General features: G+C 39.0%; 1 protein-coding gene across 1 annotated transcript in view; it reads right to left on the bottom strand.

Moving 5' to 3' along the window:
• prom1b (prominin 1 b) overlaps positions 1 to 12,397 on the bottom strand; it is a 33,471-nt gene extending 21,074 nt beyond the window's left edge. The window contains exons 1-4 of the mRNA XM_049572069.1: positions 11,792 to 12,397; positions 2,770 to 2,831; positions 2,254 to 2,280; positions 1,947 to 2,152 (exon numbers count right to left, since the gene is read on the bottom strand). Of these exons, the coding sequence (XP_049428026.1) occupies positions 1,947 to 2,152; positions 2,254 to 2,280; positions 2,770 to 2,831; positions 11,792 to 12,062 (566 nt within the window). The 5' untranslated portion in view covers positions 12,063 to 12,397. The remainder of the gene's footprint in view (positions 1 to 1,946; positions 2,153 to 2,253; positions 2,281 to 2,769; positions 2,832 to 11,791) is intronic.
• Between the last annotated feature and the right edge of the window lie 2,070 nt (positions 12,398 to 14,467).

Here is a 14,467-nt window from a genome sequence, read left to right on the forward strand (position 1 = left end):
TGTTTTTGTGTGCGCGAGCATGCATGTTTGTGATGTGAAAGCATTCATTCAGACAGAGCGGCCTCTGACAGTCAGCCAAGTGATATCAGTAACACCTAACTGTCCTGCACAGTTTGGATCGTGTTTCTCTGACCGTGCACCTGCTCCTTATACACAGCAGGTAAACTGCAGACAGCTTCCAGACTGTGGGGGAGCAGATGTTGTTAAAGGGAAACGCCACTGATTTTACACCTCAAAATTTGTTTACAGATCTTGTGGAGCACTACGGGACACTGCTATTATGTAAAGCCTTTTGTGGCTCAGAGGGAACTGTAAAAATGGGATAAACTGCCTTGAGTGATGTCACTTGAGGTCGGTGGAAGTTTCAAATGAAATGAAAATGTGGAGTCAAAAAGAGGTGCGGTCATCAGACCTCTGAGGCCAATTCCTCATCTCTTCATGGGGCTCGAGGCTACATTATTAGCTAAAAGCATAACAAACTGAATCTCTGACTAAACTATCAGCTGGGTAACCAAGGCACCAGGATTTGACTAGGAAAAAAAATATGTGGCATAAAAAAGACTACATTTCTAGTTCAACTGCATCAATTTTGATATTTTAAAATGTCTATCATGAGACTGATAATGTTACAGGAGTTCAATGCTAAGTTAGCAGAGCACACTTTTAAGAACCAACATATGAAGATGCAAAGAACATGCAAAAACAGTGCAACAAAAGGTTTGTACATACCTTGAGTTTTGCATAATTTGTTGCACTATAAAATAATTTTACAGTGAAATTATGCTTACTTCTGATCTGGGATCATTAAGTTAATTTTCATTAAGCTCTTTGCAGTGATGTTTTAGTGTTACTTGCCTTTAATACAGACAGTGCAAAGATTGCAGGAAGTAAGGGGGAGAGACAGATGCAACACATGCCCCTGGGCCAGACTCGAACTGGGTGTTGTGTCTAATAGAGGGATGCCAATATATATCGAGCTGATAAATTACTGGCCCATAATGGGACATTTAAATTATTATGCATTATTCCAATAACTAAAATTATAACCGATAAATAGCACTGATAATATGAAGTCAGACTGTTTTCACTGACTTATCAAGGGCAGCATCTACCCACCCTCAAAGTGTGTGGCGGTACATGTAACTTCAAACTTGGTTTGCAGGCCGCAAATAAACACAGACAAGAAGAACAACAACAACTGCAGCACGCTGTCTAGAGGGTAAAACATGTTGCAGCGTGGATGTCTTTCACAGTTCCAGAGGAAGACAACAGGATTGAGGGTAGGCCATATGACAATACCCCAGAAAATCTCCCTCTTTTTCAGTGTTAACAATAGTGATGTTGGGTTTGATTTGGTTAGGTCAGGGCTATGGAATATTAAATCAGCCATATTTTCTCACTACATATTAGCCTTTCTTATGCTCAGGTGTACATAAACTACAGGTTATACACTTCTTTTCAAAATACAAAAATGTGAAATTATTGGTTATCGGCCATAATAAGCAGATAATTATTGGTTATAGGTATCGGTTGAAAAAAATCCATATTGGTGCATCCCTAGTTTCATAGTCATATTCATCTCTAAGCCTACTAATAGTCAATTTTAGCACATTAGGGTGAATTTAAATTTAGAAAACATTTGTGCGCTGGTTGCTTTGGGATCTACAACTTAAAGTTTAACAAGACATACTTCCCTTTCTGTTGATATATACATTTTAACGTATATAATTAAATACTTTTTCCAGTATCCAGCACAGTACAGTGTATCCAAAAAACACCCTCCAACAACCCATCAGAATCCAGTGATCCAGGATGCACACAATAAGAACAGAGTACCACTAATAATATGTAGGTTTATCTGATGGAAATAAAAAATAATGCTCACAGTGATGATTAACAAGATGATAATGATGATAAAGACTGAACTGAAAATAACGACAACTCACATGATGAAGATGGAGGTGGCGATGAGTGAGGCGGTGTAGAAACCTCTCTGACAGTCGACGTTCTTTCTCTGTCTCTGGTGCATCTCCCCTCCGCAGTTCTCACAGCATCGGCACACACAGAAGCACATGCCTATAATCGGGGTGAGGACCACGAAGAAGATACCGAGGGCCGCACATATGAGGAATCCGGCCTCGTAGTAAATCCACTGCAGGAGGGAGAGGGTTCGTACAATCATCATTCCCCATCACACAGTCATTTCTGAGATATTGCAGAGTGTATTATGAGAACACAGTGGTATGAGTTTACCTGTAGTAACAGGACCACATTTTCTGGCTGCAACCCCATAGCACGTGCACACCGATACATGCAGAAAAGCACGTGCACGTGAACACACACACAAAGCCAAAGGGACACAAAGAGAGACAGAACAAGGTCAGTGTGACAGCCAGGAGATTAGGAGGAAGAAGAATTACAGTTTTTAAAAAGGGATGTGAAGGCAACATCAAGATTCAAGGTAGAGGAAAGATGAAACAAGAGAAAAATTATTTCAAACAAGCTCAAACCAAATCAGGGGACTCCCAGATGTCTAGCTAACATCACAGTTATTAGGCCGTGATATAATCTAACTTTGATTTTTACTGTTATGTTCAAAGTATTTCTTTATATAACACACAAGTTTTTTCGAATGACACACACCGTAAGGCCATAAAACGTTATTTTAACGTAAGTTGCAAGAACATAAATCAAGGAATACATTTATCAGTGCAACACTGCAATATCAAAACAAAAGTTAATCTCAATCATCTCTTAAATTAAATGTACCTTTCTCCATTCTTCGATTTTGATTCCCCCCATGTTTTGCTGAATGACTTGAACAATCAAATCTGAAAAAAAAAAAAGAACAGATAGGTGACCACTTAAGTAACAGGTCTTTCAACCCACATACACGTATTAATAATCACTTGTCCGACAGTGTTTCACATGCAGTATGCTGCTTGTAGGTGACTCCCACGCCAGTTTCACAGACAATCAAACACACTTCCTGTTTAACATTTCAGAAGCTACGCTGCCGTCAAAATCCATTCATCTGTTCACGCGCAGACAACACAGATTATGGGGATTCATATTTTAATTTCCGAGGACAGTATTGTGGATCTATTTCCTCATATATCTAACAGCTGTGTGTTGCCATGGAGGCTGTTTGAACTGTGTAGCTTGCCATGAGGACTACAGTTCAGTCCAGCTGTCTGTGTTTATATAGGTCAGCCAACACTAAGCCTACCTGGTTGGTGACTCACCCCGACTGTTACTCAGCAGGTAAACACCGATGCCTTCACACACTAACAAGAACACCTGTATGCATGCGCACAAACAACACAAACATGCTTCGTAGACAGTCTGTGCACTTGACAACATGTACAGTAGAAAGATAAAACAAATTATGTATAAGCTGATATATTTAAATCTACAGCTCACAGAAGCGAATGCATGCACAAAAAACAGCGATGGAATTTACTCAAGTACTGAAGAGTTTTGAGGTACTTATACTTTTCATTTTATGCTTCTTTTTTTTAATACTTCTACTCGGCTTATTTTAAAGGGAAACAATGCATTTTTTAACTCTACCACAATTATTTCAGCAAATTCTGATTAATACTTTATTATTATAGATTAAGCTACCAGCCAGTATATAAAGTACTTAAAATTAGGTTCGACTTTATCAGATACAACATTCGTGTGTGCCAACAATTAGAATCCAATATCTACACACATATCTATAATTTTGAAATGGACAAATATCTTACTTTTGGTACTGTCAATATATTTTGAGACTACTTCTGTAAAAATTTTCAGTAGTTGAAGTTGTTAAGTAAAAGACCTGAATACGACTTCCATCCGAGCGACAACCTCAGGGCTGAAAAATAAAGACAATGCCAAAGGGCCGACAAATGTAGTTCGTTGAATGGCCCTTGAGGCTGGCTCCGAAGGCCAGTAAATCCCTGTAGGTACCCAGCTGTACAGCAGAAGTGAACATGTTTACAGCCTGATACAAAAACAGTTCTGGTCTCTATAGCTAATTTTAACAGTCAGCACAACTCCAACTGTAAGTTTTATATAACTCAGCCATTTACATTTTATTGTGGCTTAATGTTACACACAATGTGAAGTGTGTGTGTGTGTGAGGTGTGTGTGTGTGAGGTGTTGCTAAAGTCTAGGAGTCAGATCCCCTTGCTCCTCCACAGCTCCACCCTCTTATGCCAATATGGTCACTTCTGGCTCCTAAAACCAAGATGGCGATGGCCAAAATGCTGAATTTGAGGCTTCATAATGGCAGTCCGCAACCCAGTGGGTGATGTCAAGGTAGCTACGTCCATTATCATATATGATATATGCTTTCACCATATTTATTTGGACATACACTTACCTACAGTATATAAAAATTGAGCACTACTTATTTGAAGCCATGTAGATAGTCAAGGCAATATTTTCCAGTGTTTATAATCAGTATGGCTAGTCCTCTCAGGTTGGTGCAGTAGATGCCACTGCAAACAGCAAGCAGATGGAGGCCAGTTTAGCATGTAAATGCTGACACAGCTGTCATACAAACACACAACACACACACACTGAAACACTGTGTGTCTCTTTTGCCTTCTGTTGGCACACCTGCTGACTCTTAGGTGAGGTGAGAAAGCACATGCAACTAAAGTGTAGTGTGATTAGATTTGTTTGTAGCCCTCTTACGTTTAAAATGTTCCAGTAAATAAGTTACTTCCTATAATATGCTGTTGTGTTTATCCTATTTCTTGTGTCATGCTCTGTCTCTCCACATTTTACATAGGTCTGCAACTAATGATTATTTCTGTTAATGATTATTCTGCCAATTGTTTTTCTGATTTATAAAGTTATCTTTTTCTCAATAAAATGTCACAAAATATTGAAAAATCCCCAATATGATTTCTTAGAGTCCAGTTTCTTGACATTCCTTGGGGATTCACTTTATGATGTGAGAAGATTCAGCATTTGAAACAAATCCTGATGGCCACAAGAATACTTTAACATTTTGTCTAGTATACTAAACAGTGTCTACGGAGGGTTTAATGAGATTTTTGGTTTTTCCTTTGTTGAATGATTGGCTGCCTCCAGATCATGTGAGGTTTTCAGTCTGCACTTTAAAAGTAAAAATGCCTCAGACTAAGCCTTTCTGGTGAGTAAAAGGAGCTGAGATTTTGGATATCTTTTGTGACCATATGGATAATCCTCTCAATGCCATCCTCCTGTCCTGCTGGGAGGTGACTGCCTTACTTTTCTCAGAAATAAAACTGCTTCACCTGGAGGAGACCTCACACCGTCATGTAGGGTGAGGACCTCTACCTCTTTTAACTCTGCAGATGCAGCATGCGAGCACATCTGAGTCACACCGATGCCACCTGTTGTTGCTCAGGTACTTAGTTAGCATTAGCCACCGAGGACAGTTAAGCTTAGACAGCTTAATTCAGTGACCCACTAGGAGAGGCAGCTACTGCAAATGAAAGGAAGGGAGGGGGGATAAACGACCATCAGAGCAAGACCTGAAAGGATGAGCAGACCACTGCCCAACTTGAACTAACGTGGCTGTTGCAAAAGTCAGGATGATGAACTGATTTCGTACCAACACGTGCATATATTATGTGACATTTCATGTTTTGTTTTTGTTTTAGTTTCTGATTTGACAAATCACATTTTTAGTATCACTGTCGTTGATAAAAATGGAATGTATGTGTCTTGACTTTTTTTTTCATAATAAAAGGCCTTTAAAGAAACTCTAGTTGGATCTATTAGTGTTTTCACTTCAGTGAAGCAAGATGGAGCAAACACTGTATCAACATCATGACAATCACACACGGGTTCATAGAGGCCACCATAAGGCTGAAAATGTCAACAGCAAACCACCAAACAGTGCTGCTAATTAGCTGTTGTGATATGTAAGTCAGTCAGAAACAACAACCCTCTTACTGCAACGTGTAAATATAGGCCCGCACAATCCGCTACACTGAACCGCTCTGAGAGATTATTGGAAGGTGTGGACAGAGCCTTATGCAACCTGACAATCACATCTACTTTTCACAATATAGGACTCATTTAAAGTAAAGAAAAAACACTCTCCGTTCCACATACACAAAACAAAGAAGGCTGGAGCAAACATTTGTATGACTGTTAATCATGTATTTTGGATATGTATTTGCCAACTTGTTTGCTTATTTGAGGCAATACAGAAAAACTTGAAGTTGTAACTTGAAGCTGAGTTTCATAATGCTTACTTTTGATAAAATGGATTTTTTGGAAATATATAGTCACAATGTTGCCCCTGAAATTATTCAAGCTTTTATGCTTTTAAGAGAAAGCAAGCTTTTTAGTGGAAGTGATGATGAGGGTTGGTCTGTCTCTGTTTCCTGGACAGTGGAGCTGACCTTAACACTTTAACTACCCTACTGGAGAACATTTACGCTATCCAATTTTTGCTAAATCATCATCAGTAATGTGGATTTAATGACTAAGCAGGTAAAGGCAAATAATAGAACAGCGAGAACAGTCTGGTAAGGTCAGAAAATTACATCAATTTACTGTAATACAGCTTTTAAAACCAGGAAAAGACAACACTTATGACATTATGATATCCAAAGTCTAGGACAATATCTCGTCTCATATCAAGATATGGATATAGCTAATATCAATTTATTAGCCAGCACTAGTGGAGTCCATGGTAGGTAAGAGTGCTGGAAAAAGACATTATCACTCCTTAAAATTAAGCAATATCTACTCATAACAAGTAGCACATGTTTATGAGCTGTGAGCAGTTTAATCCAATAGTGATTCACATCTGAGATAGATTCTAAAAATGAAATACAAACACCTGCTGCAAATCATACAATGCTTCTAGAGTTTTATTTGAGAATTTTTTGAGACCCAAAAAGGTAGAACTATCCATTATGTGACAAGAAAAGGGCAAACATCAGAGAAAAGCCTTTTCTTTCCTATGCAGCTAACCTCAGATTTACCCTGTGACCTCTCGTAAGGGGTCCTGGTCCCCCAGGTCAGGAACCTCCAATTTTGAAAAAAGTTTAACATTGGGATGACAAAGTGAGATTTAAAAGAGCCAGGGTCACTCCATTAGAATAAAAATGTATTATAAGACACAACGTTAAAAGTAAGTGATGACGCAAGCTGCAGTTTAAAAGGTGTTACGATGTTACGTAGCACTTACTGTATTTGACTTTAAATACTCCTCACTGTACAGTATGTTTTACTCAGCATTACACAAGGCTGTAAGTACAGTATGTATTTTCATGGCACCAGGAGCTAAAGAAAGTTACACAGCCCACTGTAAGCTGGAGCAAAACAACTAAGAGGATTGTGTGGTCTTTTCCCCCTGTTTGCATCAGACACTTAATTAGACGCTTCCCACAAGAAATCAGATTTCAAGTTTAGATAAAGAGAGATAACAGACTGTAACAGTTATTTTCATTATTGATTAATCTGCCTATCATTTCACTGAATAATAGATTGATTGCCTGTCTATAAAATATCAGTAAATAGTAGAAAACGCCAAAATATCTACTATCACAACTCTAAGAATATCAGAAAATATTTGAGAGGCTGGAATCATTTTATTACTTAAACAATTAATTAATCTATTTGCCAGGGACTGCAGATGCAAATTAGCTGTATAGGTATCTCTACTTCAACAGCTGTGATGTGTATGGCCCCTGTTAATCACACTAATTAACTACCCTAAAATTGTCATCCATTGATTTTCCGTCAAAGACTTATCAATTAATTGATGTGTCTCTTATTTCAGTTCTACAAGAGACACGCTAAGTTCACACCGTCCAGTCTACCATAAAAAGACACATGTTCAAAGCTCTGTGCTTGAAAATAGTTTTATAAAGTGCATAAAAGATGAACAGTAGCTGCAATCTCTATTTGTTTGGGCAGATCTAAAGCATCAATATATAACACAGTGCAGTTTTTGGAGGGAGTCCTTCCTCCCTTGTCTTAAATATCCCTGCCAGACAACTAATTTGAGTTCCTCTTGAGTGGAATCTCATTTAAGACATTTGCGTCCTGATAAACAACCCGTTTTCAACCAATCACAGTAATTAAGGCAAACAGACAAATACCAGGACTATGACCCACTTTCAGGACATGTGTATGTGTGCATGCCCGTACGTGCTTGCACATTTGTGTGTGTGTGTGTGTGTGTGTGTGTGTGTGTGACACAGTGCCATCTGTAGCAGTGGTAGCTGTGCAGTGTTAGCATTAGCCCTGTGGATGCTAATCCTCTAATCTACCCTGTGTGTATCGGAGGGATAAGACACGGCCTCCTCACATAGAGAGAGTCCAAAATGTTTCTTCATCATAAAAACAACTGTCCCACAGATTTGCTAAAAGGGATGAGCAAGTCAAGAGAGGGAAAAGCCAGAAAAGTTGAAGAACCAAAGACAGCCCCTTTCACAGTAATTCATACTCAGATAAAATCAGCTCGACTGGAAACCTGAAACAGTAATTACATTATTAATATGACAGGGATTTGTGGAGATTTTGTCTCAGACTTGCTGTGAGATTGTTCAAACTTCAATCCAATTGATCTGACAAGACCAATCAGTTAGCTACATACCCTCATCCTCAGTTTACCTCCCATTGATTTGCATTTCTCCATCTTAACCTCAAGTCAACCTCAGCCCTGACATCAACCAGTCACCTCTGCACCAGCTAATTATAACCTTACTCAAGCCCTTACCTCAACCCTGGACAGCAGCACTACTGGAAACATGATGGGGTGACAGAATTCAGTGGAAGACTGGTATCAATATAACACTGTACTGTTCCACCAAGACCGCATTTTCAAAAATATACTGAAATGAGACATATAACACATAAGCCTCTGTTCACCAACAGTCTTCCAGATCTATTTAGAGTTTCAGCGAAAAAAATATGCGGAAAAACAACTCAGCAAATTGCGTCCCTGCAATGTTCTAACTTGCTTGTTCAGTAGCCTTTTTGTACAGTTTAATGTACAGATGCTAACCTGGAAAATTAATCGAGATTTATCTCAGGGAAAAACCCATGTGGCTTGTGTGTAGTTGTGGTCATATGGTCATGGTGTCTCTAGGAGTAACAACCTCTTTATATTAGACACAACAATTGTTTTAGGACAGTTGTAGCAGTGTATTTCATTACTTTTACTTATTACCTACAATATGACTGCGACCTGTGTCCCATGGAGTTTAATACTATACTATTTCTTTGTGCTGTTTTTCTCATGGTAAAGGACTTTGGTGTTTTCAACCTAACCTTTACAGAGAGTAAAACTATGTGGACCAAACCCAAGAAATGTATATTTTCCATAACTCATATGCAGACAGTATATTACATGGAAACTGTTAGCAGATCCTTATAAGACCAGCACAAAGGCTGAATATACACCACACTACTACACCAGGTCATACCAGTGAGTTAACTATTATAACCAGTCCTGGCAACCTTGTGTAAGTAAGAACATGCCTGAGTAAACAGTTTGTGTTACCTCATGAAGCCGAAAAAGAGAGTAAAATATTCATCTACTAATAGTCATAAACGTGCATCTTCAATATAAAGTGGAGAGAAAGAAAACAAAATGTGACCTTGGGATATTAAAAAATTAGTTGCCCAAAGCTAATTACAATATGCATAATAATAAATGTTAAATTAAGAGGTAAAACTTAACCAAATACTTTATTCAGAGTTTATTAATCCAGCCATTTTGTAACTGATAGTGCTGCTTCACTCTGTTGCTGCTGAGGTAATTTAGTTAATTAAGTTAGTTTGACTCATGCGTGAGTGATGCAATTGTAAACAGTGTGCTAACTAACCTCAAGATATGTGTGTGTGATCGATGTGTGTGAGTAAAATGTATGGTTTTTCCATATAGGTATATGATATCTGATTTGTGTGTGTTATGTGACATGACATCCAGGTGGTCTCTACCTGTGCGTGTGTATGACAGTAATTCATACTGGAAAGTCCCTGGCAGTAGCAGCATATGGTCCAGTGGATTAAGGTATTACGCAGTGATGCAGGTGACTGAGAAAGCCTCCTCTAATCGCTGATCTGCTAATTGATTACCCAGCCAGCGGCACTAACCCTGGACACCAAAATGGCAGCAACTTAAAACCTTCAATCCTATTGAACAGTGTCATCCTCCAACGTGACCACTCATAGTTGTATATACAGTGCACAAACAAACCGCTTTAAATGGGTTGTAGCTCTATATATCCGTCACTGGACTGTACAACACCAGGCAGCAAAGAGGGAAACATTCACTATGTATGCATTGATTAATTGAAAGACCTGATCACCCCTTAATCACCTCAATAATGTTAAAGCATGGGGATCACTTACGAGCTATGACAGCTATTGATCCCATTAATCTGCTCATAACACTGGTTTATGAGCTCAACAAGCACACACCTTTGATGCATACAGTCCCTCCATGCACGTGCTCTTTTGACCCTGTAGCATTTTAGTTAAGAGGGTTTTTTGGAAGTCATGCGTTGAGTCAGCCATGATACAGCACAGATTTACACTCAGTGAGAGAATACAGATATAGCGGCAGTGTCAGATGATTCCTGCAACAGTGGCCTCTTTGAGGTTTCCAATGTTTTTTGGACTTTGGTGTTTATTTATGACGTAAAACATGTCAGTCACGGTCTTTGATGCTAGGGAAACAGCTAGGCCAGTGATTTCCAAAAACAAAGCAGAGCCTATGTACATGTGACTCCTCAGCACAGGTTATGGCCTCAGTATGGACATGTAAACAGTTTATGTTTATTTCCTTCACATATTGTTTCATTTGAAGGATTTCAGTTTTATCGTGGGACCCCTTGACAGGTGAGGTGTTAGTGGTTTACAGATAGACTTACACACTACTGGCCACTGTTTCTATTACAGCTATTATCCAAAACTCATGATGACATTGGCACTGGATGAAGATTATATTCATGCACTATTATCATGTACCTCAAATGAATCAGCTGTTGTTAACTCTTATCCCTACTTTTTTTTCACCGTGTCCCCTACTTGCAGCGTGATGGACCCCTAAATACAGATCATACTTTTTGTGTCCATTCATATTTGTGCTTAATCTGTAACTTTTGTGAAACAGTAACATTGGTACAGTTTCTGTACATTTCTGTATAGTCACATAGTCCTATTATAACATAGATGCACCTGTCAGGATGTTTTGCCGGTGTGTGTAATTATTTTTCTTCAGGCACTGCACCATTATTTGCACTTTTTGTCACTTTTACTACATGTATATTTATTTTCTCTATTTTTTTTTTAAATTTACTGTGTACACATGTATCTTACTATGTACTATTTACTGTATACTATGTATATGTTGTTTTTTGCATGACCATCTGTGGCACAATAATTGTGTTAAGGGTGAAAAAAATTCTCTAATCTCTCTATTCTATCTTAATTCTGATCCTACTGGGGTCACAAAGTTTGATTAGCAGCCATCCACAAACAGTATATGGCCATTAGAAAAACATTTGCAGTATCAGTGAAGCTAAAACGCCTAATCAGGTCGCTAAATCTGATGGGTCACAGAATTTAGTGTAACACCTGTTACAGCCACACGCACACAACTCACGTTAGCCTAGCGGTTATTAAACCGAAATATGAACTATGTGTTTGTCCATAATGATTTGTACTGAGAAGAAGAAGTAATTAAAGCCATGCCAGTTGCCCTCCCGTAAGAAGCAGAGAGAAGATGGAGAGAGAAGGGCACGGATGAGGAGGAGGGGGTGAGGGATAATCTCACCTTTGGGGAAGGTGTGAGGTTGAACAACGTAGAGAAAAGCGTGGACCATGTGGAAGAGGATCCCTATGGCCCCTGGCTCGTAGTAAGCGTGAGTATCATAAACCGCCGCCGGTACAAACCCAAAGTCCAACGGCTCCACCGGTGGAGGGGACCGTTGTCTGCGGGAGTCCGTCCGGGCCTCTAGCGGGGTCCCGTCCCTCTCGTCCGCCTGCTGCTCGCCGCTTGTGGCCCCCCAGCAGAGCAGCAGGGCGAGCCACCTTGCCCACAACATGGCTCAGAAAAGTCCAGCTTTGTCCCAAGAAGAAAAGTTAAAACTCCCAGCGCCGGTGTACGGTGCTACAGTCCAGCGGGGGATGGAGAGGGGAGCCGAGCTGGTGACGTGAGAGGACACCTGTCCCTCTCAGCGGTTTATCCCCGCAGCAGCCGCACAAACAACCGTCCGGAGGGAAACTTTTAAACTTAACATCCAACGGTCGAGGTTCAGGCAGCCGTTAGCTCCAGCCGTTAGCTCCTGGTTTCTCGGTACGGACTCATTCTCCCGGACAAACTCCGACGACTCAACAGGAGCAACGGCCGAGGATGTGCTCGTTATCTCGGTGTCCTCACTCTCACCGGCCGGCTGCGAGTAGCCTAATCCCGCGTGCACGTAAAACCCAAGAACGCTCGTGCTCGCTGAAAGCTCGTGGCGCGCGACACCGCGGGGTCCAATCACCTGTCATCTTCACAAACAGTGGAGCAAATTAAGGAAGTACATTTACTTAAATACTGTAGTTTTATTTATTTATTTACATGTTTTCGGTGGCATTCTCTGCTCCTACTTGATGTTTCTACTCCACTACATGTTAGAGAAAAATAATTATAACTTTATATAATATAAATTGATTAATACTCATTATAATTATAATTAGTGTGATTATAATATAATCAACAAGTAAATTGTGATATTAATAAATCGATAAGACTTTATTCACTGGCTACCCATGAGTAGGGTGAAGTCAGGTAATGTGGGACACTTCTTGGTAAATTACCAAGAAAACTCTTAAGGCTTCTTTAAGTTTTTTTCATAACTTGTTATGGTTCTCTGCTATATTTCTATGAAGAAAATATGTTGCCAAGTAAAATAATTTTGATTATTTGGGCCTTGAAACATACCAAGAACCCCTACCTCACTCCAATGACATGTTCAGGTAAAATGGGACATTCACGTTTGTTTTTAAATGGCTAAATCTATTTATTAATTTATTAGTTTATCATTAATTCATGAAATTATTAATGTAACCTATGGCTATTCATTAAAAAAGGTCATCCATCTTTTCTGCCATGCTTTCCTTGTTCTTTTGGTGCCATATGGTCAAACATATTTGTGCGTGCATATAATAATGACGGCTAATTTTAGACTATTGTTGCTAACATGGACTCACTACATCATCTTTAACATTTTCTAAGTGACAAAAATGCTAAAAAAAAAAAAATAGCATAACTCGTGACTTTTATGGCACCTGGTAGAATAAAAAAATCTGCTCACTCAAAATCCTCTCCTATAAAAAGTAAAGTGTATTATGACAATATTTTGATTTTAAGTCAAACATTTAATATAATGCAACATCCTACAACCATTTCTGTTGTTGTTATATCCTTATTGTTTTAGCTCCAGTGCTCATTACCAAAAAGAGAAAATCAACATGCCACTTGGTTGACCTTACAGGTCCTAAGACCAGCAGCCTAATTTTTGAATCTGTACACCCTAGTTATCTCAGACCCATAATGATTTAAGTTTCATATATAGGGCATTTGTAGTAACAATTCAATAACATGTTCGGTGACTGGCTGCTAATATTTACAGAGCCCACGGAAGACCTTAATTGTCGGATTTTACCATATTTCCAAAATTACCTGGTTTATATAAAGAGAGATTGGGTGTATTAATACTCATAATCCAATGACATACATTATTCTGTGATGAAATAAACTGAGTACTTTTACTTTTGGGACAGTTTGTTGCTCATGTTTGTCTGTTAATGTAAGGAAAATTTAAATGCATGACTTTTACTTGTCACAGTATTTTCACGAGTGTAAAGGTTATAAACAGTCAATATAGGTCATCAGATTAACTCACTGAACGTCAAAATACACCTGCTCTCAATAATCCATTTCATTTAAATATATTATTTCAACACAGTATTGTCAATTGCATACTTTTTCATTTATACTGTCACTGTCAGGAATGTTGAGACAAGAGTTGCAGTGTGTCTGTAATGTTTACAGCTTTCTACCTGAGCAGTAGAGGTCAGATGGCATTATGTGGTGGCCTTTAAGAAAATCAAATTACATAATCTTAGTGGGCCTCTGCATGTATGTATGAATGTGAGGCAGGTCATTGACTCTATCCTGTGGTCACTGAGCAGCTGACCTTCAGCTCTGTCATTCATCAAACAGATGGTCAAGACCGGTGAAATTTTGGCAAACACACAAGATTTGAGTTCAAAGAAAGGAGTTAAAAAGTAACATTATAGCCTGGTTAAAACTTTGAAGTTTTGGATATATCAGTGCTCTCTTTCATCCTCAGCCACCTCTTCACAGCCACTTTCCACAACACATGACGCTATACTACTTAAACATAAATGTGAAGTATGTAATCAAGTCATGTAATCCAGCAGCAGATTATTTACCCTGAAC

Source organism: Epinephelus fuscoguttatus, linkage group LG3, assembly GCF_011397635.1.
Source record: "Epinephelus fuscoguttatus linkage group LG3, E.fuscoguttatus.final_Chr_v1".
NCBI lineage: Eukaryota > Metazoa > Chordata > Actinopteri > Perciformes > Serranidae > Epinephelus > Epinephelus fuscoguttatus.